This window comes from Vitis vinifera, chromosome 19 (assembly GCF_030704535.1).
Source record: "Vitis vinifera cultivar Pinot Noir 40024 chromosome 19, ASM3070453v1".
In the NCBI taxonomy this organism is placed as follows: Eukaryota; Viridiplantae; Streptophyta; class Magnoliopsida; order Vitales; family Vitaceae; genus Vitis; species Vitis vinifera.
The window spans coordinates 1,550,295-1,577,502 of record NC_081823.1 but is presented as its reverse complement, the minus strand read 5'-3'; the positions used below and the strand labels follow the sequence as shown (position 1 = coordinate 1,577,502).

The following is a 27,208-nucleotide window of genomic DNA, read 5'->3' as shown; positions in this document are numbered from 1 at the left end:
ATAAATAAAACAAAAAACATATTTGAAATTTTATTTTATTTTTTCCTTTTATTTTCTTCAATAGTTTTCATTTTCCTTTTATTTTCTTCATAGAATGCTTCATTTTCCCCCTTTCCTCTACATTTTCCCTTCATTCCAATTCCAACCCACTTTTTCTCATTCATTCCAGTCCACAGTTACCGGAACACCTCCCATTGATTACCTCCATCTTCAAAAACACAAAAAATAGAAAGAAGAGAACACAAAGAGCAGCTGTTTTCTGAATAGTGGAAAAAACAGCCAAAACGCATTTTTTTTCTCTTTGAAAAAAAGCTTTTCGGAAAACACAAAAAGTAAAAATCATCCCCTTTCCCAAACATGTTTTCAATGTTTTTTATTTTCAAGAATTGTTTTCAAAAACCAAAAACAATTCTTGAAAACAACAACCAAACAAGCCTTAAATTTCTCAATTCTCTTCACCATCTATCTTTAATAACCTTCAATATCTCAATTTATACATCTCCTTTTCATTAGTATTCAATAAATCATTACCGACATAACAAATCATTCTCAAAATATCTTATCATCTAAATAGATGGATTTCATGCAAAAGCTGTGTTAAGAAAAACACAGTTTGCAAAAATTCTGTTTTCATTCAAAAGCTGTCTTGTGTTAATAAAAATACGATTTGCAAAAATACAATACACATGAGAGGAAAATGCAAGAGCCATAACATGAGCCGCCTTAATGAGTTTACCAAGGTTATTCACAATATTTTCCTAATCAACTTTCACATTTCAATTACTCCCCCATCTCCCATCCAAAATCCTGCATTGGAGAGATATAGAGAAGATTGGTATGTCATTCTAATCATACAAGTTGAAATACAAAGCTTCCAAAGGAGAATAATTAATAGGCATTATCGAGAAGCTTTGCAAATATTAAACTCTGATCGATCAAGCATTACTCCTACACAAGTTCCATTTGAAATTCAGTCATTAACATACAGAAGCACAGAAGTTATTCAAAGAGGGCACAAATTTTCACCATGTCATCGCCATCATGCGCCACTTGCATACAGGCGAGTCCATTCCTTCGCTGCAGGATTCAATGAAAACAAACACCCATGAAAAATGATATAATACAAGAATTGTTGCTTTAAGGAAAAAATAATGTTAATTGTTTCATCAAAATATCTTCTTCAATGAGCATTTTTACAAACAAGAAATTACCAACATTACCTGTTTCAACAGCTTCAGCTTCGTTTGTCTTCCAATGCTTAGCAATGTTCTCAGAAAGAGGATCATCCGGGTTTGGAGCACTTAGTAGTGCTTGAATGCTGCAATCAATTAAATAACTTCAGTGTTTCATCCTAGCGAAATTGGCTGCTGATAGGCTCACATTTAATGTATTTGAAGATTGCATAGACTGCCTTTCTCCGGAAACACTTTTTCAAGTTAGCCATCAAAAATTTTAATGGGAATAGTAAAACTATCAAAAGGGAATCAAAAAGACAATTATTTATTCATTTCACATGATACTATTAAAACAGATATTTTTTTCAATATCCACTTTATTTTGCCACCATTTGGTTGGACTTCATATTTTTTTTTTTATAAGTAAACACAGAGAAAAAATATATTAGAAAAAAGAGAACCTTAAGGCTGACCCAAAAGCATTACAGGGGGTATACAAGAGGCGTCAAAAAGCAAGAACAAAAAGAAGAGGGGATACAAAAAATCACCAGCCCTTAACTAGAAACCCAACCAATAAAAAAAAAACTAATTAAAGGAAGAGGTCTTTCATCTACAATCGACTTGGTCCAAAACCAAATATTACAAACAAAAGAATTTTTCAACCTATGAATTGAAAGCTCCTCATTTTCAAATGCAATCCTATTTCTTTCCTTTCAAACCGCCCAAAAAAGGCACAAAGGGACTGCCTTCCACACCTTACTACGCTTCTTGCCCATGTTAATACCACGCCAACCAAGAAGGGTATCTCTAACCGAATAAGGAAGGACCCAAATTACGCCAAAAAGAGCAAACAATAACTCCCATAAAACTCTTGCTTTGGTGCAATGAATTAGAATATGATCAATAGACTCTTCTTTCGCACAACAAAGGAAGCATCTATTAGCTAAAGTTCACCCCCTCTATTTAAGTTGATCCAAAGTTAACACCTTACCCCAAGAGGTTTCCCAAGCAAAAAAACCCACTTTAGAAGGAACACAGGGGCTCTAAATGATGCTATTAGGAAATTGAACAACACTTCTTGAAACTAGAGCACTATAAAGAGATTTGACAGAGAAAATCCCATCCTTAGTCTCTTTCCACAGCACTCTATCTTCCAAATTAGGATCAAGCCTCCTTCCTTGAATTGTCAAAAGTAATCTCTCCACCTCCTCCATCTCCCAGTCATTGAAGGGCCTAGAGAACTTAGGGCTCCAAACCCCTTCCTCTTCCGAAGAGTCCCACAACTCCACTAATCAAGCCTCTTTAAAAGCCGCAAAGGCATAGAATTACAAAAAGCGAAGTTCCCACACCATTTATCTTTTCAAAATTTCACTTTTCTACCATCCCCCATAGAAAATACAACTTTGTTTTGCAGAAGAGACCCTTCCTTCCTTATTTCCTTCCAAAAACCTACTCCAAAACCCTCCCTCACTTCCCTAGTATACCAATCCCCTTCTTCCTCCCCAAACTTCCTACTAATAACATGCTTCCAAAGAGTCTCCCTTTCATTCGCAAAGCGCTAGTTCCACTTACATAAAAGGGCCCTATTGAGAGTAGAAAGACATCTAACTCCCAAACCGCCCTTTCTTTTGTCCAAACATACAACATCCCACTTTACTAGATGAGGCTTCCTCTCCAAAGCTCCCCCTCCCCACAAAAAATCCATTTGAATTTTTTCCAATCTTAAACTAACCACTCTTGGAATACCCAGTAAAGACATCAAATAGTTGGGCATACTTGACAAAGTACTTCGAATTAGAGTGATTTTCCCTCCTTTAGAGATAAATTGTCTTTTCCACATGGCAAGCCTTTTTCGAAATCTCTCTTCCACCCCATCCCAAACAGCCACGGACTTGTGATGCGCACCCAAAGGTAGCCCCAAGTAAGAAGTTGGAAGCCTTCCCACTTTACAACCAAATTCAAGAGCAAAACCTCCAAATTCTCTGCTCTCCCTATCGGCAAAATTTCACTCTTATCCAAATTGATTCTCAAACCTGAGATGGCTTCAAACCACATCAACAACCAGCTTAAATAAGTCATCTAATCTTGGGAAGCTTCACAAAAAACTAGAGTATCGTCAACGAATAGCAAATGAGAGACCGAAACCCCATCTCCACTTCTTCCCTTTATCCTACAGCAGCCTAATAGATACCCCCCCCCCCCCCCCCCCCCCCCCCCTCTTCACTGCTCTAAAGATGAGCCTACTAAGAGCCTCCATCCCGATCACAAATGAGTAGGGATAAGAGAATCCCCCCGACACAGCCCCCTTGGACTATTGAAGAATCCGGCCAGAGTGCCATTGATCAAAACAAAAAACGTTGCAGTGGAAATGCACCAGGAAATCCAACCAGTCCACTTCTCCCCAAAACTCTTTCTTTGCATCACAAACAACAATAAATTTCAGTTTAAGTGATCATATGTCTTCTCTATATCTAACTTGCACAACACCCCACTCTCATTCCATCTCAGCAAAGGGTTTATTGCCTCATTGGCAATTAGGGTAGCATCAAGAATTTGTCTTCCTTCAACGAAAGCGTTTTGAGCTTAAGACACCACCTTTCCCACTACCTTCTTAAGTCTATTAGCTAACACTTTTGCCAACAGTTTGTACAAGCCTCCCACCAAACTAATCAGTTTGAAATCTCTAAGGTCATCCGCGCCTGTTTTTTTTGGAATTAAGACCAAGAAAGTGGAATTCAAACTCCTTACAAATCTTCCCTGCTCATAGAACTCTTTCAAAAAACCCATAACCTCATCTTTCACAAAATCCTAGCAGAATTGCCAGAAACTTAGAGATAAGCCATCTAGATTAGGAGCCTTATCCCCGTTCAAATTTGAGAAAACAGAAAAAACCTCTTCCTCTGTAAAAACCTCCTCCAATCTAGCTACTTCCTCAACATCAATTCTATCAAAGTCCAATCCATTCAAAGATGGGTGTCAATCACCAGGATCTACCATAAGGTTCTGGAATGCACTGACCACGCCCCCCTTAATCTCTTGCTATTCTGTTAACCAGATTCCATTTATTTTGATCTTAGACAAACAATTTCTCCTTCTATGGAAATTAGCCATCCTATGAAAGAAGCTCGTATTTCTGTCAGCTTCCCTCAACCACACTTCTCTTGATTTTTGTCTCCAAGAAATCTCCTCCATAAGAGCCCATTTCTTAAAATCCCCCTTTGCTTTATTAGCTTCCAGCTCCTCCATCGATAAAGAACGCAACTTCTCCTGAGAGTCCCAGAAAGCCACTTTGCCCAAAGCCAATCTCTTATTCACCCCCACCTTCCCAAAAACATCCTTGTTCTAGATTTTTAAAATGGCCTTCAAAGCCTTTAATTTCTCTGCAAGGATGAAGCTAAAGGATCCGCTGAAACTTAAACCTTGCCACCACCCCTTCAACAGATCCTTAAATCTCTCCTCCTTCAACCATGTGTTTTCGAACCGAAAAGGGGTTGGCCCCCTCCTCACCCTTCCCCCATCCAATAGAATGGGAAAGTAATCAGACATTGGCCTAGGAAGAATACACTGTACAACCTCATTGAAATGGCCCTCCTAGTCCCCCGAGACCAAAAACCGATCCAATCTTGACATGGCTTGGTTGTTCAACGCACCACTCTAGGTAAACGGGCCCCCTAAAGAGGAAGATCCCTCAAATCTAGATCATCGATCACCTCCGAGAATCTTCTCATTGAAGAAGACACCCTCCCTCCTCTTCTACACTCATTTGGAAATCTAATCACATTAAAATCTCCTCCAATGCACCACGGATCATTCCAAAGCCCACGAATGGCCCCTTATTTTTCCCAAAAAATTTCTCTGTATCTTTTCATAGTAGGACCATATACTCTTGAAAAAATCCAGACGAAACCATCTTCACAATTTTTGAACCTACAGGAAATGGAGAAAAGACCCACCTCCATCCCTACCAACTCCAACACTCTGTTATCCCAAAAAAACTACCACCCCTCCAACTGCACCCCTAGTCAAAGCTCCCCACTCCTAGGCTTCGCACCACCCCTAGAGACATGTCTGACATTTTAGTCTCCTACAGACAGACCAAATCCACCTTTTGAGAACTTATTAAGGCTTTGATTATTTTCCTCTTATTTCTGTCATTGATCCCTCGAACATTCCAAGATAAGATCTTAATCTTCATTTAAAACACAGAACTTTATCCCCTCCTTTTTTGTCTGAACCATTCTTCTTGCTCACTCCATCATAATTAATCGAACATTCTAACTTTTTTACTTCCCGTTCAAACCTAGTCATCCCCAAAATTCCCCTCTTCTTGCCTTGATCTTTTCTGTTTTTCAATCTTAGAAGCAATTTTAGGATTTCCCCTTCGACACCTTCTATCGTAAATCCCAAAGATTTGTTGAACTTTGCCAGACAACTATCATACCAACTACTGCTCGGAACCTCCCTTTCCTATAGTGCCTCATCAAACACATGCTTATCAACTTCTCCCCTTACTCTGATCTCGACCAAAGACTTTTCCCCCTCTGTCTCCATCACCCACGGACTACCATCAGTCAAAACAGCACTCAACAGAGTCTGAAAACAGACTCCTTTGACGGCGTCTACCCTTCCCAAGCCAGAATATTCCCCCATCACCAAAGCCCGATTATACCCAGAGGAAGGAGTAGAAGAGAAGATATCTCTATCCCTCCCCCCCACCCAAAGACAGAGGGAAAGGAATTGTACCTGGATGCCTCGACTGCCAACGCTTCATCGGTGATCTCCACTCTGGCATTCACCGGTAAGTGACTCTAAATCCCTCGTAGCCCCTCTAAGAAAGCAAACGAGCCCCTTATCCTCTCTATCTTGAGCTCACGAAGCCTCCTCTGATGCCCTAGCTTCCGTCTCAGCAAACGCAGAAGGGTAAAGAGCCCTCTCTCCCTTTAATCCCACTACTCTAGGCCCAAAGCCCACTCCAAACGACTCCTCGCAGTCCACTAATGATCCCTTAAGCAAGAAGGGCCTCTCTTCACAGCCCACCAAACAGCCTTTTAAAAGGAAGGGCCTTGGCTCACTTTCCACCCCTTGCAGCTGGGCCTCTGCAAGAACAGGTTTGAGACTAACCTCCCCAGGCCCACTTCTGTTATGGGCCTCCCAAAGAATAGGCCCAATTTTAAGCTCTTTAGGCCCAAAACATTGCGCACCCACTCTGACTACACCCCCTACACCTTGACCCCTATTCCCTAGGCTTTCTTCTCCAACAATCGCCTCAGGGCCAATCCCCCCTGCAGAGGAATCAGAGGAAAAGCCTATAGCACTTTTTGAAAAACTTCCAAAGGACGACACATCTTGTACTCCAGTCTGCACCTTGGACTGAAACTCCTTTTCCAACACGCTTCCACTACACGCGGCACGTGGTCTTCCCCCTGCTTCATCTTCATCCATTGAAACACCCTCCCCGAGAAGTCTTCCTGCTGGTACCACCTGAGAATACCAAGGCAGGGTTTCCCACCACAAATGGATTGAGAAACTCCCCGACCCAACCACAATCTGAACAAAGGTGGGTTAAGTCCCTGCCAACCAACTTCACCAAACTTCTAGCCCATTGCAACTCTGCCATAGAGTTTGTATTTTCGTCCACTGCAAAGAAACCTCCACAACCGTCACCTATCAATTTAAACACCTCACAATTCCAAAGGTGAAGAGGAAGACCCACCACTCTCACCCAATCCTTGTTAGCGTTGGCTCCATTACAAAAGCACCCCACCTTCGGGTACCATTTTTCCAAAAATAAGACATTGTCTTTAACTCTCCTCCTACCTTTGGCTAGAACACGCTCGGCCTCACTTAACAACTCGAACTCAAAAAGCATGAGTCCTCTTCCCAACACAACTAAGTTCAACCTCCCTCTAAGGAGCCAAGTGTGATAAGCCCAATTCTTCAAAAAATCCAACTCAAGGAGAGGGGTCGAAACATCTTCCCAACACAACTAAGTTCAACCTCCCTTTGAGGAGCCAAGTGTGATAAGCCCAATTCTTCAGAAAATCCAACTCAGGGAGAGGGGTCGAAACATTTTCCCACCTACCCACTAAACAGTGATCCAACTGCTCCAGTTTTCCATGCATCTCCCTCCTTCCCAACTCCAACCAGACTTTATCTCCTAATCTACCCATTTTCGATTTTGCAACATCCGTAAAAGTCCTTGGTTTCAACTCCTTTTCCTTCCTAAACACCTCTATAGATAGAGAATCCTTTAAACCTCCAGAGGGAACCACCCCAATCTCTCTCAACTTCTCCGCCAAAATATTCCATCCTCCAATCAACCCCTTCCCTTCTGGAAAAATTAGGGAAAATCGTTTTGCCTCTAGATCACGAACAGAGCAAAGGAGAAATCTTCCCGCCTCGTTGGAACGACGCTCCAGCCTATACTTCCTTCCCCCCTCCTCCCAAACAAGGGACCAGCTTCTATGATCACTCCCTCTACAACAAGTCTCAACTCCAGCCAACAAACTACTAAGACTTGCATCCCCAAATCTGATCCAGGAAGTTAGTCCTCTGCATCTCTCCCAAATGCACCCTCTCAACTTTCCTCCTACGTCGTCAATCAAAAGCTCAAAAGATTTGGACTCCACAGCAAACCATCTTCTTCCACCCCTGAGGCCTTCCTTCATCCTTCCACACTTCCACCTCTATTTGATCCTTAGTAAAAGAAGATGTTTCTAAGGAAGATTGTTCCCCTTATTCATCGCTTCCAGCTTGATAGGCATGAGTACCTGCCCGTTCTTAGTACCAGATGCTTAAGAAATCCGCACAGCAAGAAATATTGCAACTGCATGTTTTTTAATAGTTCACAATTCATGAGTTTGGATGGTTGGACTTCATATTTAATGCATTAGGTTTTTATTATTGTAGCCATATCCCATGTTACCTCAAGAGTACGGTTCGAATCTGGAGAGCAGGGCTCCATTTGTCTTTCAGGATATCAAGGCATATCCTTCCGAGCTGCACAAACAAAACCAATTCTATAAGAGGCAAGAAGTATTAATTCAGACAGCTACATGAGTAGGAGCAGGCAAAGCCTACCTTGTCGATGTTAGGATGATATATTTTGGTGAGAAAACGAACCTGTTACAAGGAAAATATATTAAAACGAAGATCATTAAATCAAGGTATTAAGTTCACTGCAGAAGTGGAAAAGAAAGTGCAAGGAGAACCTCATAGTAAACAAATGAATAAAAATTCTATTAACCCAGGGGAAGGAGAGAACCAAAAATTGACCATCCAATGAACCCTGTGCCAATGACTTGAGCAAAAGTATAGATGTGTACACAGAGGTGGAAGGAATGAACCAATTACTGATAAGGCAGTGGGCACCAGAGAATAACCTATAGGAGGTAGCAAATTTCAACCTGAACCACCAACCTTGCCCAATTAGGCTTTGCCCGGCATGAAGCATTAAACTACTGGAGCCTTTGGTTCACCCAGAAGCTGTTTAAAATCCACCCAGATCTACCAACTTGCCAGGGTTCATTACATGAACCCAATCCGACCAATGGTGGTTTTAAACTGATATGGCCCTACTAAATCATTAGGAATGATTTCCAGAGCCCGCAACTTTCAACCCAACCTGCCAACCCTACCAAATTCTTTACGGGTTTAGTTTAGTTTTGGGAGATATTAAGATTAAAGTACCAAAGCCTTTAGGTTATCCAAAAATTATTTGGAAGCCATCAACTTACCCATCCAAACACCCTTGGTGGTCTTAATGCTTTAACAAGGACATGTTTCCTTTAGTTTTCATACATCTCATCTATATAGTCATTTCTCCTTTCTACCATGACAACTTGTGTATCGCTGCAGGTTTTCATATGGTTGTATACCTCACATGCCCATGGGGGTCCTCCCAGCTCTTTTTCCTTTTTATTTTTGGTCCTTCATTCTTTAAGCAAATGAAATTACATTACAGAAAAGAATATTTGTTCACTGAAACTCACATCGTAGATCAAATTCTATAACTTCCTTTCTTGGTTGTAGCCTTCAAGTACCATGAAAGAAGGCCTCCACCCTATGGATGGAAGGAACCAGTTTATAGCCAACATAGTCAAGGCTCAAAGTGAGAAAGGTTCTGAATGAAAAATGCACTAATAATTTAGTGTTCACCTCAAATACCATGAAGCAATCCCAGAATGCATCATCTATGAACGGCAATCATAAGCTCACTCAATGCATCCCCATATTATACGTAATTAGTAAAATTCCAATACTTTCTCAAAATTGAAGCATAACCAGAAGAAAAAATAAATACCATACAAATTCAACTTCCTAACAAAGAGATTAGTTGCAAAAGCAAAGACCACATTCAGCAGGAAAATATTTGAAAGGACTAAAGGTTCAAGACATAAACCAATTTCATACAGAAGACATACAGAATCTTTAATTTGGAATGTATCTCAACTATGCCAGTTTGAAACTTCAGCACCACTGTCAATTTGGTTAGGCAGATGATAGTTTCAGGTATAAAGAGATAATAACATTAAACCTTTTAATTTGGTACAGGTTGTACTAATCATAAATAAATCTAGAATGGATTGACAAAGAAGAAAGATTATAAGTCTTCCTAGAAGTCAGGAAGGATTTTGCTTCACATCTGGCAACTTTCTTTCATTTTGAATCCTTAGTAGGCTTTATGAAAAGAATTAGTAAGCAAAGTGGGGAGTTTAGATGAAGAATTAGCAGAAAAGGATAATTATGAAGAGCAAAGTTGAAAGGATTTTTGTGGAGAAAAAGAATTTTCAGGTCGAGTTTGAAGGTTTGAATGGTGGAACTTGGGTATCGGTAACAGAGAGGAGCCGAGGTTTCGTAGTTTCAATAGGTTTTGATATGGAGGAGCTGGACTGGTTGATGGTGCATTTGAAGAAAGCTGTGGAGGTGGAGGCTTCCAGGGGTTTTGTAAGAAAGATCAGGGGCAAGACTAAGACCCTCTTGATGGAGATATGCTTCAATAACAGAGGAAGGTTCATGAAAATTACAGAATTTGTTACAAAAAGGAAACCTTTATTTCTTGTCGTCCCCGAGGGCGTCAAAGGGAAAGGATGGGAAGATCTTAGGAAGGCGATCCTATCAGTGCAAGAGAATTCTGAACGAGACGGAGGAGATTCGAAGGAGAAGAATGGCGATATCCGGATGAATAGGGACACTTTCAGAGGAGGAAGGTCATATGCAGAAGTGGTGGCAGAGGCAGGTTTGAGGACTGGAGGTTCGTTTTCAGCTGGAAAATGGGCCAGAGCTGTAATATGTGAAAGCCAAGTAAAAGTCCAAGACTGGACTCATGAAGGAAGAGCCATTGCGAGGATGATGGGGATGAAAGGAATGGTGTCCATAAATCCCATTTCTGCTTTCAAAGGATGCTTCTTTGTGAGTTCAACAAGGAGAGCGGAAGGAGTTCATGATCAGGGAAGACTTTCAGTGAAAGGAAGGACGATTCTGCTAAGGAAATGGTCGCCCAAGGAAAATATGGTGGTTCAAGGAAAGTTCAGGAGGGGATGGCTAGTATTGAAAGGCCTCCCTTTCCATTTGTGGGATGAAGGTCAGTTGAGTTTCATTTTGAAGAAATGGGGGAGGGTAACGAAGGTGGCAAAGGAGACTTTGAAGCTGGTGGACTTGACGAGGGCGAAGCTATGGGTGGAGATGCTTCCAAACGTCGTGTTACCGGCGTTGCTTGAGGTGGAAGATGGGGAAAGGTCCTATACAGTAGCAGTCTCAGTCACCAGAGAAGACGAAGGTGCCGACGCTGTCACGTCTGAGTTAAACCGTAGCAGGAACGAGTGGGTGAGAGTGGGAGGTTGCGTCTCTCAGTCGTCAAAAGCTGCAGAAGGGCTACGAGGTAGCGTTAGGGACATCGAGTGCTACAGAAAGAGGCGTCTTCCCCGGGCACGTCATCGGCAATCAAGGTCGTGTTTGGCGGTTAAAGGGGAGATAGGAGGGGGATGGAGCAGGTCGGGCCAAGCTGAAGCAATTTTTGGGCCTATGCATGAGTCCCCTATTAAGGCCCACAAGGCTAGGGCCCAAAGTGGGATGAGGCATCGTGGGCTTCAAGATGGCCCAGATGCTCCTCAAGCCCTCCAGTCTGCATCGGCTTTGTCCCTTTCTCCCCAGCGAGTTGCTTCATCTACAGAGGCGATTGTGAAGCTCTGTCCAGAAGATGCAAGGGCCGGCGACGAGGTTTTCCTTGGAGAAGAAGGTCGGGCCGTTGAGATTAAGGCCCAGTCCCTACTCAACCCTAGGCCAGCGTCAGACAACACCATGGGCTGTAAGTTTAAAGGCCCGTCGGGGTTGGGCCAAAGCTTAGGAGGAACGAAGCCCTCTGGTTTGGAAGTCTGGTCGCGAAGAGAAGCAATCGAAGCGAGGAAGGGGAAAGATCCCGCTGTTCACATGAGGGATGCTACGCAGGAGGAAGAGACGGCAATTACAAAGAAGACGTGGTCTACCCTCTTCCCTCCAAGCGCCGATCGACGACAGGGACATCGGTGCTGCAGTGAGCCTATTTTCACACGGGGTTCGTCGTCGTCAAGTGAAGGCCGCATCTTGGAAGAGGAGTCTGGGATGGGCTCTCAGATGAAGCGAGGAACCAGAGTGAATCCTCTCTCCAGATGTCTTCTGGCTGATACTCTTTCGAAGGAGGACACCTCGGCGAGCCGCGTTGAACTTAAAGGAGGGCTATCGGGACGAGCGGGGTTGGATCCTCGTGGCTATTCAGTCATGGGTTCACCTTCTAATCCAATAATCAGAGGTAAAGGACTCATCTTTGAGGGGTTTTGCGAAATTCCGGGAGCCAAAATCTTGGAGGTATGTCAGCCCTCTTCTTCTCAGACACCCGAGTCTCTTTTTCTTCCTTCCTGTAGCCCGGTTTCCCCTTTGATGAATCCCTCTGGTCCAATTCTTCCCAATTCAGTCCCTCTTTCTCAGTCTCCTACGGATGACCAAGGCATCTCAAAATTTTTTTATGAAAAAGGTGGTGTTGACTATTTAAATCATGGTGACATTCTTGACCGTGGTGAGGAAGAGAACCAGTGTGCTCTATCTAACCAGATGACAGAGAGTTGTACACCTAAGGATTCCATCGTAAGGTCGCATAAGGAGGTTTCAGGTGATTTCCTCATTGATGGTTTGTCCCCCGGGAAAATGGCCAAAGTGCGAGAGGTATTAGGCTCTCTTGACATTAAGGTGTATTCTAGGAGGAAGAGTAGAGGCCCCTCAGGGCATTGAGACTTGTTGGTTTTGGTTTGGAAGGTCAGGGTCTGTGTGTTTTCCCATGAAAATTATTAGCTGGAACGTTAGGGGTTTGGGTTCAAGGAATAAGCGTAGGATGGTTAAAGATTTTCTTAAGACAGAGAATCCGGATGTTGTGATGATTCAAGAAACAAAAAAGGAGATTTGTGATAAAAGGTTTGTGGGTAGTGTCTGGACGGCCAGAAATAAGGATTGGGTTGCTCTTCCGGCGTCTGGGGCTTCAGGTGGGATTTTGATCATATGGGATTCAAAAAATCTGCGTAGAGAGGAGGTGGTAATAGGAGCTTTCTCGGTCTCAGTCAAGTTCTCTTTGGACGGTTGTGGACCTCTTTGGATTTCTGCTGTTTATGGTCCAAACAGTCCCTCACTTAGGAAGGATTTTTGGGTGGAACTTTTTGACATTTATGGATTAACTTATCCGCTATGGTGTGTGGGTGGTGATTTTAATGTCATTAGGAGAAGCTCAGAAAAAATGGGGGGTTCTAGCCTAACTCCAAGCATGAGGGACTTTGATAGTTTTATTAGAGAATGTGAATTACTTGACCCACCTCTTCGGAATGCTTCATTCACTTGGTCAAATATGCAAGAGTCTCCCGTGTGTAAGAGATTGGACCGTTTTCTCTACTCAAATGAGTGGGGGCTGCTCTTTCCCCAAGGCCTTCAAGAAGCCTTAATCAGAAGGACTTCGGATCACTGGCCAATTGTTATGGATACCAATCCGTTCATGTGGGGGCCAACACCTTTTAGGTTTGAGAATATGTGGTTAAATCACACTAAATTCAAGGAGAACTTTAGAGATTGGTGGAGTGGGTTCCAAGGAAACGGATGGGAAGGTCATAAGTTTATGAGGAGACTCCAATATGTTAAAGCTAAATTGAAGGAGTGGAACAAGTTTTCTTTTGGAGAGCTTAAAGAAAAGAAAAAAAGTATTCTCAATGATTTAGCTAACTTTGACGCCATTGAGCAGGAAGGGGGTCTCAATCCTGATTTGTTAAGCCAAAGAGCCTCAAGAAAAGGGGAGCTAGAGGAATTAATATTAAGGGAGGAAATTCATTGGAGACAAAAAGCCAAAGTGAAATGGGTCAAGGAAGGGGATTGCAACTCTAAGTTTTATCATAAAGTGGCTAATGGCAGGCGAAATAGGAAATATATCAAGGAGTTGGAGAATGAGAGGGGCTTAGTGCTGAAGAATGCCGAGAGTATCACAGAGGAGATCTTACATTACTTTGAGAAGCTTTACACAAATCCGACAGGAGAGTCTTGGGGTGTTGAAGGATTAGATTGGTCCCCTATTTCGGAAGAGAGTGCGTTAAGGTTAGACTCCCCTTTCACCGAAGAAGAGATTTCTAAGGCCATTTTTCAGTTGGATAGGGACAAGGCTCCGGGGCCAGATGGCTTTACTATTGCCGTATTCCAAGAGTGTTGGGATGTGATTAAGGAGGATTTGGTGAGAGTGTTCGCTGAATTTCACAGGAGCGGAATTATCAATCAAAGCACTAATGCCTCTTTCATTGTTCTAATACCCAAAAAGAGTTTGTCAAAGAGAATATCAGATTTTAGACCCATTAGTTTGATCACTAGTCTCTACAAGATAATAGCCAAAGTGCTCTCTGGGCGTCTAAGAGGGGTTCTACATGAGACTATCCACTATACTCAAGGCGCTTTTGTTCAAGGGAGACAAATATTGGATGCGGTTCTTATAGCGAATGAGATAGTGGACGAGAGAAGAAGGTCAGGGGAGGAAGGCGTCGTATTCAAAATAGACTTTGAAAAGGCATACGATCACGTGAAGTGGGATTTTTTGGATCATGTGTTAGAAATGAAGGGGTTCAGTCCTAGATGGAGGAAATGGATGAGTGGATGTTTATCTTCAGTATCTTATGCAATCTTGGTGAATGGTAGTGCTAAAGGGTGGGTTAAGGCATCAAGGGGATTAAGACAAGGCGACCCTTTATCCCCTTTTTTGTTTACTTTAGTCGCAGACGTACTGAGCAGGATGATTATGAGAGCTGAGGAAAGAAATATGATGGAGGGTTTCAGGGTGGGTAGAAATAGAACTAGGGTGTCCCATTTGCAATTTGCGGATGACACCATATTCTTTTCTAACTCAAGGGAGGAAGAGTTGCAGACTCTGAAGAGTCTTTTGCTAGTGTTTGGGCACATTTCTGGGCTCAAGGTCAATCTTAACAAGAGTAGTATTTATGGCATCAATCTTGATCAGGCTCTTCTTTCAAGATTGGCTGAGATGCTTGATTGTAAGGCGTCTGGATGGCCTATTCTTTATTTGGGTCTCCCTTTGGGCGGGAATCCTAAGGCGTGTGGATTTTGGGACCCAGTGGTTGAGAGAATCTCAAGTAGATTAGATGGGTGGCAAAAGGCCTACTTATCCTTCGGGGGGAGGATAACTCTTATCCAATCTTGTCTTACCCATCTGCCAAGTTACTTCCTATCCTTATTTAAAATTCTCGCTTCAGTGGCTGCGAAAATAGAGAGGTTGCAAAGGGATTTTTTATGGTCAGGGGTTGGGGAAGGCAAAAGGGACCATTTAGTGAGGTGGGATGTTGTGTGCAAACCGAAGACAATAGGGGGTTTGGGTTTGGGGAATATTTCTTAGAGGAATCTCGCTCTTCTAGGGAAATGGTTATGGAGGTATCCTAGAGAGGGATCAGCTCTTTGGCATCAGGTCATTTTAAGCATTTATGGTTCACACTCTAATGGTTGGGATGCTAACACTTTAGTAAGATGGTCACATCGCTGTCCTTGGAAGGCTATTGCTCAAGTCTTTCAGGGGTTTTCTTTGATTACTCGGTATGTGGTAGGAAACGGGGAAAGAATTCGGTTCTGGGAAGATTTGTGGTGGGGGGACCAACCTTTGGGAATCCAATATCCAAGACTATTTAGAGTAGTAGTGGATAAAGACATTTCTATTTCTTCAGTTCTTGGTCCTTCTCGGCCTTTCTTGTGGAATTTGAATTTCCGACGTAACCTGTCAGATTCTGAGATTGAGGACTTAGAAGGCCTCATGCGGTCTACCGATGATTTGTATCTCTCTCCTTCGGTCCCAGATGCCAGATTATGGCCATTATCCTCTTCAGGGCTCTTCTCAGTCAAATCCTTTTTTCTAGCATTATCTCAACCTTCTGGATCTCCTCAGGACTTTCCTTCAAAGTTCGTGTGGAATTCTCAAGTTCCTTTCAAAGTGAAGTCCTTTGTCTGGTTAGTGGCACACAAGAAGGTGAATACTAATGATATGTTACAAGTGAGAAGACCCTACAAAGCCCTTAGTCCTGATATTTGTATCCTATGCATGAAGCACGGGGAATCAGCAGATCATCTTTTTCTTCATTGCTCCTTGACGATTGGGTTGTGGCACAGGTTATTTCAGTTAGCTGAGATGGTTTGGGTTCCCCCAAGGAGCATATATGACATGATGTTCATCAAATTTAAAGGCTTCGGTAATTCTAAGAGAGGGATAGTTTTGTGGCAAGCTGCGAGCATAGCTCTAATTCGGGTTGTGTGGTGGGAAAGAAACGCAAGGATTTTTGAGGATAAAGCAAGGAATTCAGGGTTCCTTTGGGACTCTATTGTTTTCCTTGCTTCCCTTTGGGCTTTTTGTTCCAAGGCATTTAAGGGGATTCCCCTTAATGTGATTCAACTGGATTGGAAAGCGGTGTGTACTCCATAGGGATTGGTCCTTAGTGGGAGGTCGTTTGTCTTAAGTGTATTTTCTTGTTTTTTAGTTGTCTTTGGTGGGAGGATTTCTCATCCTTCTTCTTGTACTTCTTATTATATTAATATATCTTTGTGGCGTTTCCTATCAAAAAAAAAAAAATAAGTCTTCCTAGAAGTCAAAGATATGCAGTAAAAAGTGTATTGAATGAAAAGCAGTAGGGTAAGAGTCTGGCAACTAGATCCAAGATCTAAGTTAGATGCAACATAAAACGATTGGAGAATTTGGTGTTTTACTTTCTCCATACTTAACAGCACCTATGAAAAGGAACCATTAAACCAAAAGAAAAGAACAGTAAATAGCAAGTCGTAAAATGGTTAGAAAATTCAGTAGACTCGTACTAGTTAAGAGTAAGCATACAGGAAAAATATTAAGTTGGAAATAGAATTGCCTCGCATTACTATTAAAAAGAAAATTACCATCTAAATCACAAACACCAGAGTAAAGCATATGTAAAGCAAACGAACAAATAGATTCCCCTTCCATCTCATAATGTTTCTCATGAATAAAGAAAAATGAACTATGCATGGCATGCATTTAAAAACTATGAAACCATGTAAAAAAGTTGATCTTTAATATAAAGATCATACAAATCACTAAGTTAGGTCTCGTTTGGATACATTTTTTGTTTTCTCTTTTTAAAAACAAAAAATAGAAGTAAGTACTATTTGAAATGTAGAAACTCTTGGAGATCTATCTTTAAAAGATAATGGTTTAGTATTATTTCCTATTTTTAAAAATTAAAAACAGGAAATATATCCAAACAACTTAACAGTATGTTCTGCCATATCCTTTGTAAGGTAATCTTCCTGCATTGCAAAACAATATCCAGGAAATGCAGCATAGTCAGATTGCAGAAAAAGTGAGAGAGAGTTAAAGTACCTTGGGAGCTGCCATTGGATATTCTTCAGGCAGAAACAACTCCAACTTGAAAACCCCACCTAAACAGGATTGCAAATAAGAGAATGTATATAACTAAATAATCATTAAATTAATTGTCAAAAAACAAACAAAACACACACACACACACATATATATATAGAGAGAGAGAGAGAGAAAGCAAACATGCATCTCCAAAAAACTCAAATTAAAATCTAAAAAGCAAATAATCAAGGAATTATCATACAATAGCAATATTAGAAAACAATAATCATACTCTTCTGACTTCATAAATATCACATGAAAAAAAAAATGTCAAATTATGATCTTTCCTTTCACTTTCTAGTAGGACAATCCTTTCATCTCAAACTCAAATCCTTTCCATTTTTTTCCCTTTAAATATTAAAAATCAACTCCTTTTGAATTTTCTCCTTGGGTATAAATGTAGAGCCAAGTTACTGGAACAATTTAAAATGCAAATGTGAACAGGCTACTAACTAGAGTTCTAACAAGACAAGGCAAGTCGAGACTAATAGCTGCATATCACAACAATATCTAACTAAATGAAAAAAAGGACACTGCCAGAATGTAGTTCTATCCCTTGAATCTCGTCAGTCCTACCATTTTGAAATATAATGAGAAATACATAATACAGTATTAAAAAAAGAAACTTAACACACCACACAGACATGCAAAAACAAAAAAAAAACACCATATCCAACATGAGTAATTTACAAGTTGCATGTAAAAGGAAAAAAACACACACACAGTTAGCATCTGTTGATCAGAAAGGTCCTAGGGGGAAAAAGGAAAAAAAAAATGTAAACCACACCCATGTAAGATTAAAAATGGCATAAGCTTGAAAACTTAGGTAGGGTAACTAAGAGATATGACCCTGAATGGTCTAGGATATAAAATGTGAAACATGCAGATCCACAGCCAAGAGAATATATCTTACCATTATTTCCTAAACAGGAGGCTTGACTTTCATAGCAAAAAGAAACACCAGAAAGACATATCATGAAAAAACTTAATTACCAACATTACATTATCCCATCAGCCCTAGATATCTACATCCCAGCAATAAACACAATCTTTAAAGTATATCATTTTACCATCAGTTGTAATTGGCAAGAACTCCAAGCGATGGATGAAAGCAAGAATTTGCCATTAAGAGTTGATGGTGCAACAATTAAAACAAACAATGAAAGACACAACACAAGCCTTATTTAAAAGCAACAAAATAAATAAGGTGAATATTGGTGACACCCGGAGTCTTCAACTTCACTCAACTTACCCATGTCAACAAGATGTGATAAGTGTGTGGGTGTGAACATGGGGATCCTTTCATGACATTCCTATTTTGTTTTGAAATTTTTTTTTTCCTAAAAATAAGAATAAAAGAGAAAGAAAGAATTTTTGTTTTTTTTCAAGGAATGTTCATTTTTAGCTTCTAATCGACTTTTCATTGTTTTTTCCCCTTTATCATGTCATATCCAAATACCAATCAAGTTCATTTTTCAACTGAGTTCCCATTTTCTAAAATTTGAGATGTGAGGATCAAAACCTATACCTAACACCCATACCCAAACCCATGTAATGGGCCAATACCACCAAAGTTTCATCAGGTAAAACCTTGAGATTTACCGAACACGTTGACCCGACTAGACGACAAAAGGCAGAATCTTTTAGGGACTTAAGTAGAATGGTCAAAGAAAAAGGAGAAAACCACTATATACAAAAAGAAAGATCATAAGCAAACTCGCTCATCAATTCATTATTTTATGATTGCCCTATCCGCCAACAAATACCACTAAAAAGAGCCAATTTAATTAAGTAAAATAATTTATCATGATTGGCAGCTAGGAAGAGATCTTTTTGTTGCAAAAAAGGGAAGGTGGGAAGAGATGGTTAAAGTTCGAATGAACACATGAATGATAAATTCTGAACATGATGGCCACAAATGCAACTACATTTAAGATATGTGTACTTGGTACTGAAAATCTCTAGTGATAAACATGTAGCAAAATTGCAATATTCTGAAAGGATAAATGCCACGTTAAGCTCATAAATTAGCAGAAATTTGTGACTTTAAATTGGCAGTTTAGAATCACATAGGAAATACATTCAATGTTCAGTAATAAACAAGCAAACTGCAGTTGAATTTTTAGCCTGCTTTTTTTTATTATTTTTGATAACCGTGGATGTCCGGACCAACTTACGCGCACCTCGACTAATCCCACAGGACCCTAAAATTAACGATCGGGTAAACCTCCAGTGGCCCTTAGGGGATTCGAACTGGTGATCATTGGAGAGCAAACCCAAGACCAGACCAACTGAGCTACCCCTCAAGGTTAATCAATTACCATAACACATTACAGAACACCCTTAACACTGAATTGTGTTATCAAACAAGCACTTAGTTATTCAAGTTCCATACAACACCATCCAGACAAAATAAAAAATACCACAAGTTACATACAACGTAATTTGAGTAAAACTAGAGACCATATGATAGTCGTAAGACCCTTATTCCAACTAGAGGAATGATGGCAAATCTAAGTTCGTGGAAACCTTAAGTCCAAGGAACAAGTTCAATTATGAATTCTTGTTCATAATAGGCTCATTTATTTGCAATATTAGCATCGATTGGAGGCCTGTAATAATCAACACAGAGAGATGATTTTGACCACAAAAAATAGAAATGTTTTCTAGTGGGTATTAATTAACCATTTTTTAATACATTGCCTAACAAAACAAACAGGAAAGAAAAAGCAAAAACCAGAAGAAGTAAATGGAACACTGAATTAAACACAAGGAAATAGGTAGGTTCCACAATTCAGATCAATGCATGATTGAATTTAGCAATATTTCGCCCCAAAAAAAGAATACGATTTAATTTCCATAGGGGCATCGTAGTTGCAGACCAAGGCAGGCATGTAAAGAACTAACTCTGACTCTACCATCAATTTTCTAGGAAATTGAAACTTAAATTGCAATAAATATATGAAGAACAATTAATCATTCATTTCCAGCTCATCAAAAATAGGAAGAATCCCAGAAAATGATTCAAACTAGTGAACATAGATACACATTTATGTCATCGAAAATGGTCTGTAGCTTCTTACCTTCATATGGAGATTGAGTTGGACCAAGGATCATGACATTAAAATATCTCATATTGTCTTCAGATGGCGAAGCACTGATTCCCGGCGCTGGATCCACAGCTCAAAGGGATTAAACAAAAATATAATTTTCATCTAAAAATATTACTTTCATTTTTGACAACGAATTCCAAACCCATAAAAATAACTCTGAACGATAAAATGGGAGTTGCACAAAAGCAAACCGAATCAAAGTAAAGTTTATCACCATGAGCTATAAAAACAAAGCAATTAATACACACATATTATAAAATTGAATCAAGACAATACCTGGTTCACTAAGGAGACGTTGAGTTTCCTGTTAGATCACGAAACAACGCGATCACAAATCGTGACACGCAAAATCAAGACAAACACAAAACAAAACACGGAAACCCTAAACTCGTCCGTTTGGAAGCTGAGAAAATGTGGAAAATGTAAAAAGCTCGCCGCTTTAAAACATTTTCACCCTTTTCATTCCAAGAAAACAAAACCCTCCACTCAAAACACCCTAATTCAACTAACTGGCTCGAGGTTCAACAAATTCTTCATCTCTTAAAAAATTCAAAATTCTCCATCACTTTCTCCATTTTTCTCAGCATCCAAATAGCCCATAAGAGGGATCTGAACAAAAGAAGTCGAAGCTTACCTTGATGATCCGGCGAGGAAGGTTGCTGTTCGCCATTGAAGAGAGGACGAAAGGCAGAGAGAAAGTAAAGAGAGAAAAGAGGGTTCAGACTTTTCTCTCACTAAGAGCAGCTGCTTATATATTACATGAGTTTTTTATTGCGAGTATATATATATATTTGTTTTTTTTTTTTTTTTTTGCAATTTTTTTTTTCTAATTTTTGGAATTTTTTCATTCCTAAATCCTAACATAATTTGTTTTAGGTGGGTCGTTCTAAAACTAAAATTTTAAGCGACTGAAGATTAGAATAACAATTTGCTACTACGTGCATGAAAATGCATTAGTTATAGTTGTAAAAAATTTGATTTCTTTTATATAATTTGATTACGACAATCCGTTATATGAAACTAATATAAGTAATAATCTTTTTATATGTTGAACAATAAAAAATAAGTTATAATAATTAGTAAATCAAATCTCGATATCTCTTATTTTATATAATAATCGAGTAATTTCATATTATATTGGGGTTTGTTAGGGATTTAGAATCAGTTTTGTAGTAATTTTTTTAACACTTTAAAATTTTTACCATTCTAGTGTTAGAAAGACTAAAAACGTTTCTTAAAATCATTATCAGATACATTTTTAAAACCTATTTAACAGTGATTCTATAAAGTGTTTCTACCATTTCTAATACTTGAAAAATAAAAATTTTCAAGTATTATAAAAATTAAAAGTACTTCTTAGAATCACTACCCCTTTTATCTAAGAAACTTTTTAAAATCCTAAATTCTATGTTAAAGTATAGTTAAGTCATATGTGTTATTAGTTGAAATTATAGTATCAATGTTTGAAGAATACATTTTTTTTTTAAGGTGCACAAAATTGCCTAAACATTCTCTAAAGGTAATCAATGGAAGTATAAGATTTGTATTTTTCACCTAATTAGAGTTACATAAATTTTTTTAATATGTATTCAATTTTAAAATGTTTATTTGAAAATAAAAGCCTTCAAGTTAAATTGTTTTTTCAAAATTTTCAAGAGTTTTTAGCAAAAATTTGAGATTTGGCTAACTATCTAAGTTTGACCAATTAATCAACTTTGGGCTAATTGATCGACCTAAGGATGACAAAAGTCTCATAGATCAAGTCTTACAAAGATCAATTCCTCATGAGATAATTGAGATTAGAATTAAGGACAAGGAAGATTTCATAATCTCAAAATAGGGACGAAGGACGACCCTATTCATTATCCTCATTTCACTTGTATTATACTGTATCATACTATATTATATCTATAATTTTATAAATATAAATTTTTTTTAAATAATATACTCAATGTGATTTTAATGGCTCTCAAGTTTTTTTATTCTCATAAACCCGAGCCTTGAGAGAGCATCCATTGAGTTTTTTGGAAACATAAAATGACTCAATTTCTTACACCCTTAACTATTGTTGGCATCATAACAAGTTCATTTTCATGTAAAAGAAAAATCCTTTCATGGAAATGCTTCAGAGAGGACAATGATGTACGTAGTTCCTTGATGAGTTCTACAGTTTGTCTCACTAAAGAGAAAACAGGGTATGCATTATCTTGGAGTTGGGACCAAGTAGAGTCTAGTAGGCAAAAAAAACAAAGAGGTCGCTTGTATTTAATTTATAGTCTCATTTTGGGGCATAACTTGTTACACACCACTTATTCTTTAAAGAATATCTCAATAATATCATGCATTATATTTTATTTTCCACAATTTTGAAAGAACATACAAAAGAAAAAAAAAATTAGAAAATAGCGAAAGGAGTAAATTTTGCTACCTTCCCTAAGATTTAACTAAATATACCTAGTTATCATAAGTTTAAAATTTTATCAAATATTTCTTTTATTTTGAATCAAATGAAAAATAAAGAAAAATAATAAATAAAAAAAGACTAAAAAAGGTATTTAATAAAATAGTTGTATCTAGCCCAAAATGTCGGAAAAAATATATATAAAGTTAATAAATTATTTTTATATGTTATTTCAAACTCATTTCATTTCTGTTAACTCTATTTAATAAAGATTAAATAAATTTTTTTTTTCAGTGTAAAACTAAATGTGAGAAAATCATTTTTCTCGTAAGAATTTTTCCTTCCCTTAGTATTTTTTAAGAACCAAACATATATAGTAATAATGGTTCTTTCCTTTAGATTGAAGACTATTTCTATGGATAACTTATATTTGATTTATATATATTCCCCTTTAGGTGGTTCAAGCAAAGCACCTTTGGGTTGCATCTAGGTAACAATTAGAGCAAGCAAAATAAGTTTTGAATTTTAATAATTTATTATGGAATTAGACACTTCGAAATTAAAGGTTTTCATCAAAATAGCCAAATTTCATATTTATATTAAAAATTAATAAATTATTTATATTTTGTATTTTATGTTAGTGAAATCAAACATGTAGATATATTAGCAAATATTGGGCATGCTTTCATGTGTCATGGCTTTCTTCCTTTAGGATGATGGGGTTAACCATCCCAAGGTACCTAAAAAGTCATTTTTCCCAAGAAACAACATACTTATATATCTAACAATTCATCCTCCCTTAGCATGGGACTTTTGTGACTTGAACTATGACCTAACTTTGATACTGTTTGTTACGATAAAAAACTTACTTATCACATTTTAAAACCAATTAACCATATGAGATGTTAAGTTAATCCTCTTTAGGTAGTTCAATTTCGCACTCATTCACACTCATTGTGATATTTAACGATCCGAATATATAAATTGGGGTTTGGCACATCCCATACAATACACCAATCTCGAAGTTCTAACATATCCATGGTTTATATATGTGTCCAATCATTTTTAACCTTATGCACTCATCTAGTCATCTTCAACTTCACACACTCGTCTTAAGATAATTTTTTTGTAATCTCTTTTCGTAGATCATCACTATTGCATGCGTAACAAGTTTCACTACACAAATTTTAAATTTTTTCTTCTAGTTTATTGTCTCTTTATTTATTTTTTTCTTATTTAATCAAAAGTAACCAAATTGAGTGATATCTATGCACGTGAAATTTCATGCAAGGCACTATAGTTGAAAGTGGTTGGCAGCATGGCCAGTGGCCCCTTGTGTGGTGGAGTAGTTGCGTTGGTCCAACGCTGTCAACCCTTTTCTACTTGATGGGTACATCCCAAAAGGCCCCCTGTGAACCATAAAGCCGATGACTAAGATGAAAGAGAAAGGCCCTTTGTCGATTGATGGATGATTTTATAAATAGTTGTTACAAACTTACAAGAGATTAGATTTAATTGATAATTAATTAAGTAGTAACTACATTTGTTAATTACTTTTGCATGTTAAAAATTGCTGAGAGGAAAAAGAAGTGAAATGAAAATTATTCAAGAATTTATGTATTTCTTAAGGTTACGTTTGGCTTTGGAAAATTTTAAGAGACAAAAAAAAAAGTAGAAGAGAAAAAAATGAAAATAAAAAATAGAATTAAAATAAGTACATAAAATTTATTTTTTGCTACCAAATCTATTTCATTTATTTTAAATTTTTTATATAAAAGATCAAATAATTTTAAAATAGATAAGTTTTTAACTAATTTAATTATATTTTTATTTGTTGAACAGTAAAACTAAATATTTATTAATATTTTTTAAATTTTAACTTATAAAATTTTAGAGTTTGTTTGGTAATTATTTTAAAAAATAACTTTTTATTTAAAAAAAAAAGAAAAAGGTTTGATAACTAAAAAATAAAAACAGTTTTTTGTTTTTAAAAATAGAAAATAGATTGTTTTCAGATTACATATTTTAATTATTTTTATTTATTTTTTAAAAATTACTTAAAAATAATAATTATACAAATATAAAATTGATTAAAAATAAAACATTACACATAAAAATCATTTTTAAAAATATAAAAAATATATTAAAAACATTTTATATTCTCAAACATATATTTATTTTACAAAATATCATACAATAATTTTCAAAAATTATTTTTAAAAATAGTTATCGAAGTCTTAATTCTTACCTTTACCCAAAAGCAATGCAAAATTAAATACTTCCTCTATCTATTCCAAAAATATCTACAGTGAGATACTTTTAAGAGATTACGGCTTGGAGAGTGTGCCAATAATAGATTTTATAGTGACACAATCAAAATTTTATTCTTTCCTATAAAAGATGGAAAAATTAAGACCACGAAAAAGGTTGGGTATTAAAAGTTATAGGTGATGATGTTTGTACTTCAAGACTTAAAAGTTAAGAGAAAAAAAAAACAAATAATGTATTAATACTTAACATTGTTAAGTATTATTTAGATAATTTAAATCAAGATCTATTTAGATTTTAGACAAAAATAAATAATAAAAAAAAAACCGTCACCTTAACGTTTAATAGATGCAAGATAGAGATGACAAAAAAAAACTCATCTAATCAAATTTTTTAAAAACATTTATCTTAACGAAATAAGAATAGAGTGTAATAATCAGAATCAACATTGAGGACAAAAAATGTTTTATAAAACCAAAAAGGGAAAAAGTGGGAATAAAGGCTAATTCCTCATCCCAAGCTCCTCGTGATCCTCATTGTTATATATATTAATTTTGAAAGTTTGTGATCTTAATTTTGGAACTATTATAGGGGATGAATAGGTAATTCTCTTTATAGTCTAAATTTTATCAATTTTTGTTTTTATAATTCTCTTAATAAATTAAGCAATAAATTGAGATCCTAATTGAACAACACACAAATTTAGAGATTTTGCATATGTAAAAACCATGAGATTAAGAGACCATAGAACTATTCACTATTTCAAAGAAAAAATACATAAAATTACTTATTCTGATGGAAAGTATCCATAAAATTTACACCCAACACTCTATAACTTATATCAAATCCCACATTTATGATGCAACATTACTTATATTCCCTAGTGGACTCCTCAATGCCTTGAGAGGGTGAGAATCTCACTTGTAAACCCATAAGCAAATCACAAACTATGAGAGTTTTAGGATATAGAACGGCTAATAATTTTTGCCAATATACGCATTAAGATTGACTTGATTTTTCACAATCAAGTGAAAGATAAGTGCTCTTAAGCGATTCGTATCGACGAGCACTCTACGCACTTAAGTGCTCAATCAAGGGTCTCATTTTTAAAAAAATTGTCATAACACTCAAGCGATAAGTGCTCTTAAGTGTTGGTGTCGAGCCAACTAGAGTCAGGTCCATCCAGCTTCACTAGAGTTAGGCAGATTTCTTCCTTGTACAGAAGGATGTCCGAACAAGTGGTCCGTGCACACCCCTCCGAAGCTCAAGTCAGAAAACAACAAGGATAGCTCTAATTATTTTTTGTGGGAGAAAATGAGTGTATGTACCGTGTTAGTGCTTCTTGAGGGATTTATATAGAGCTGATGACACTGTCATTATAGCGCTGATTATGCACTCTAGCTTTTCTTGTAATGATGATTGTGTGGACTATCAACGTTGTCACTACTGTGTAGATTGGGTAATCATATCAAGTAAGGGTTACTAACTGGTGTCATTTGCTGATTGTTATGCCAAAATCTCAAACCGTGTAGTTGATTGTCTATTTAGCTTGTCAATGTCTAGAATTGTGTATAACAATTAATTGATATTGACTTTTGGGTGTAAATGACCTCTAGTTTGCCACTCTGACGTCAGACGTTTAGGTCATCGCTTAGATGTTAAGCGTCTAGTTCGGCACGCAGACATCAAGTGCCTAGGTTGGCGCTCAAACATTAGGTGTGGTTGACCACGCATACCAGAAATCTTGAGGATTTGACTAGATTGATTTGCCGGTCTAATAGGTCCAGCCGGTTTGGTCCGTCAATTCTGTTTGACATTGTGGAATAAGGAAAACTTCTCATTTCTGATGTCAGATGAAACTTATCTTAGTTAAGATGGAGTGATCCCAAATGGGTTATATGTTTACCCTGATCGGCCAAAGGATTGGGCGAGCAAGGAAGCCTCCCACATTAAGCACTCCATATTAACAAGCACTCCAAACACTTAAGACTCACTCAAGAATTTCTAAAATAATATAACTTAAAATAGTCAACTTAAAATACCCGAAAGTAAAAAATGGAAAATATTCAAACTTTACAAGTCCAATTTTTGAAAAATTTGGCTGCCATTAACCCTCGAGCACTAGATAAGTCCCCTTAAGCACTCCATATGGACGAGCAATCCAGACGCTTTAAGTGCCCAAACGCTCAACTTATCTTTTTAAAAATATTCAACCATCTTCATGGCGGTAATCTGCCACACCAACAAAAAATAAATAAATTAATATTATGAAATTAATTTGTCCGGCTATAAAAGAGATTATTTTACGCCT

General features: G+C 37.7%; 1 protein-coding gene across 2 annotated transcripts; it reads right to left on the bottom strand.

Annotated features, from left to right (window-relative positions):
• Positions 1-687: 687 nt before the first annotated feature.
• Positions 688-20,989, bottom strand: LOC100255523 (ubiquitin-conjugating enzyme E2 36). 2 transcript variants are annotated; one of them, XM_010645824.3, is made up of 9 exons: positions 20,863-20,989; positions 20,505-20,532; positions 20,199-20,285; positions 17,074-17,132; positions 8,256-8,297; positions 8,101-8,174; positions 1,221-1,318; positions 1,027-1,077; positions 688-807 (listed from the first exon to the last, which is right to left on the bottom strand). In XM_010645824.3, exons 1-8 carry the CDS (start codon positions 20,896-20,898, stop codon positions 1,040-1,042), a joined length of 462 nt encoding a protein of 153 aa, XP_010644126.1. In that variant the 5' UTR covers positions 20,899-20,989; the 3' UTR covers positions 688-807; positions 1,027-1,039. The 2 variants fall into 2 exon arrangements, with proteins under 2 accessions (XP_010644126.1, XP_002285421.1); XM_002285385.5 differs by having other exon boundaries at positions 688-1,077.
• Between the last annotated feature and the right edge of the window lie 6,219 nt (positions 20,990-27,208).

Coding starts and splice junctions, on each gene's coding strand:
- LOC100255523 (XM_002285385.5), bottom strand. CDS start 20,898: ATGGCGAACAGCAACCTTCCTCGCCGGATCATCAAG. Junction 20,286..20,504: donor ACGTCTCCTTAGTGAACCAG/GTATTGTCTTGA, acceptor CTGTGGATCCAG/CGCCGGGAATCAGTGCTTCG. Junction 8,298..17,073: donor ATCCAATGGCAGCTCCCAAG/GTACTTTAACTC, acceptor TCCTTGTAACAG/GTTCGTTTTCTCACCAAAAT.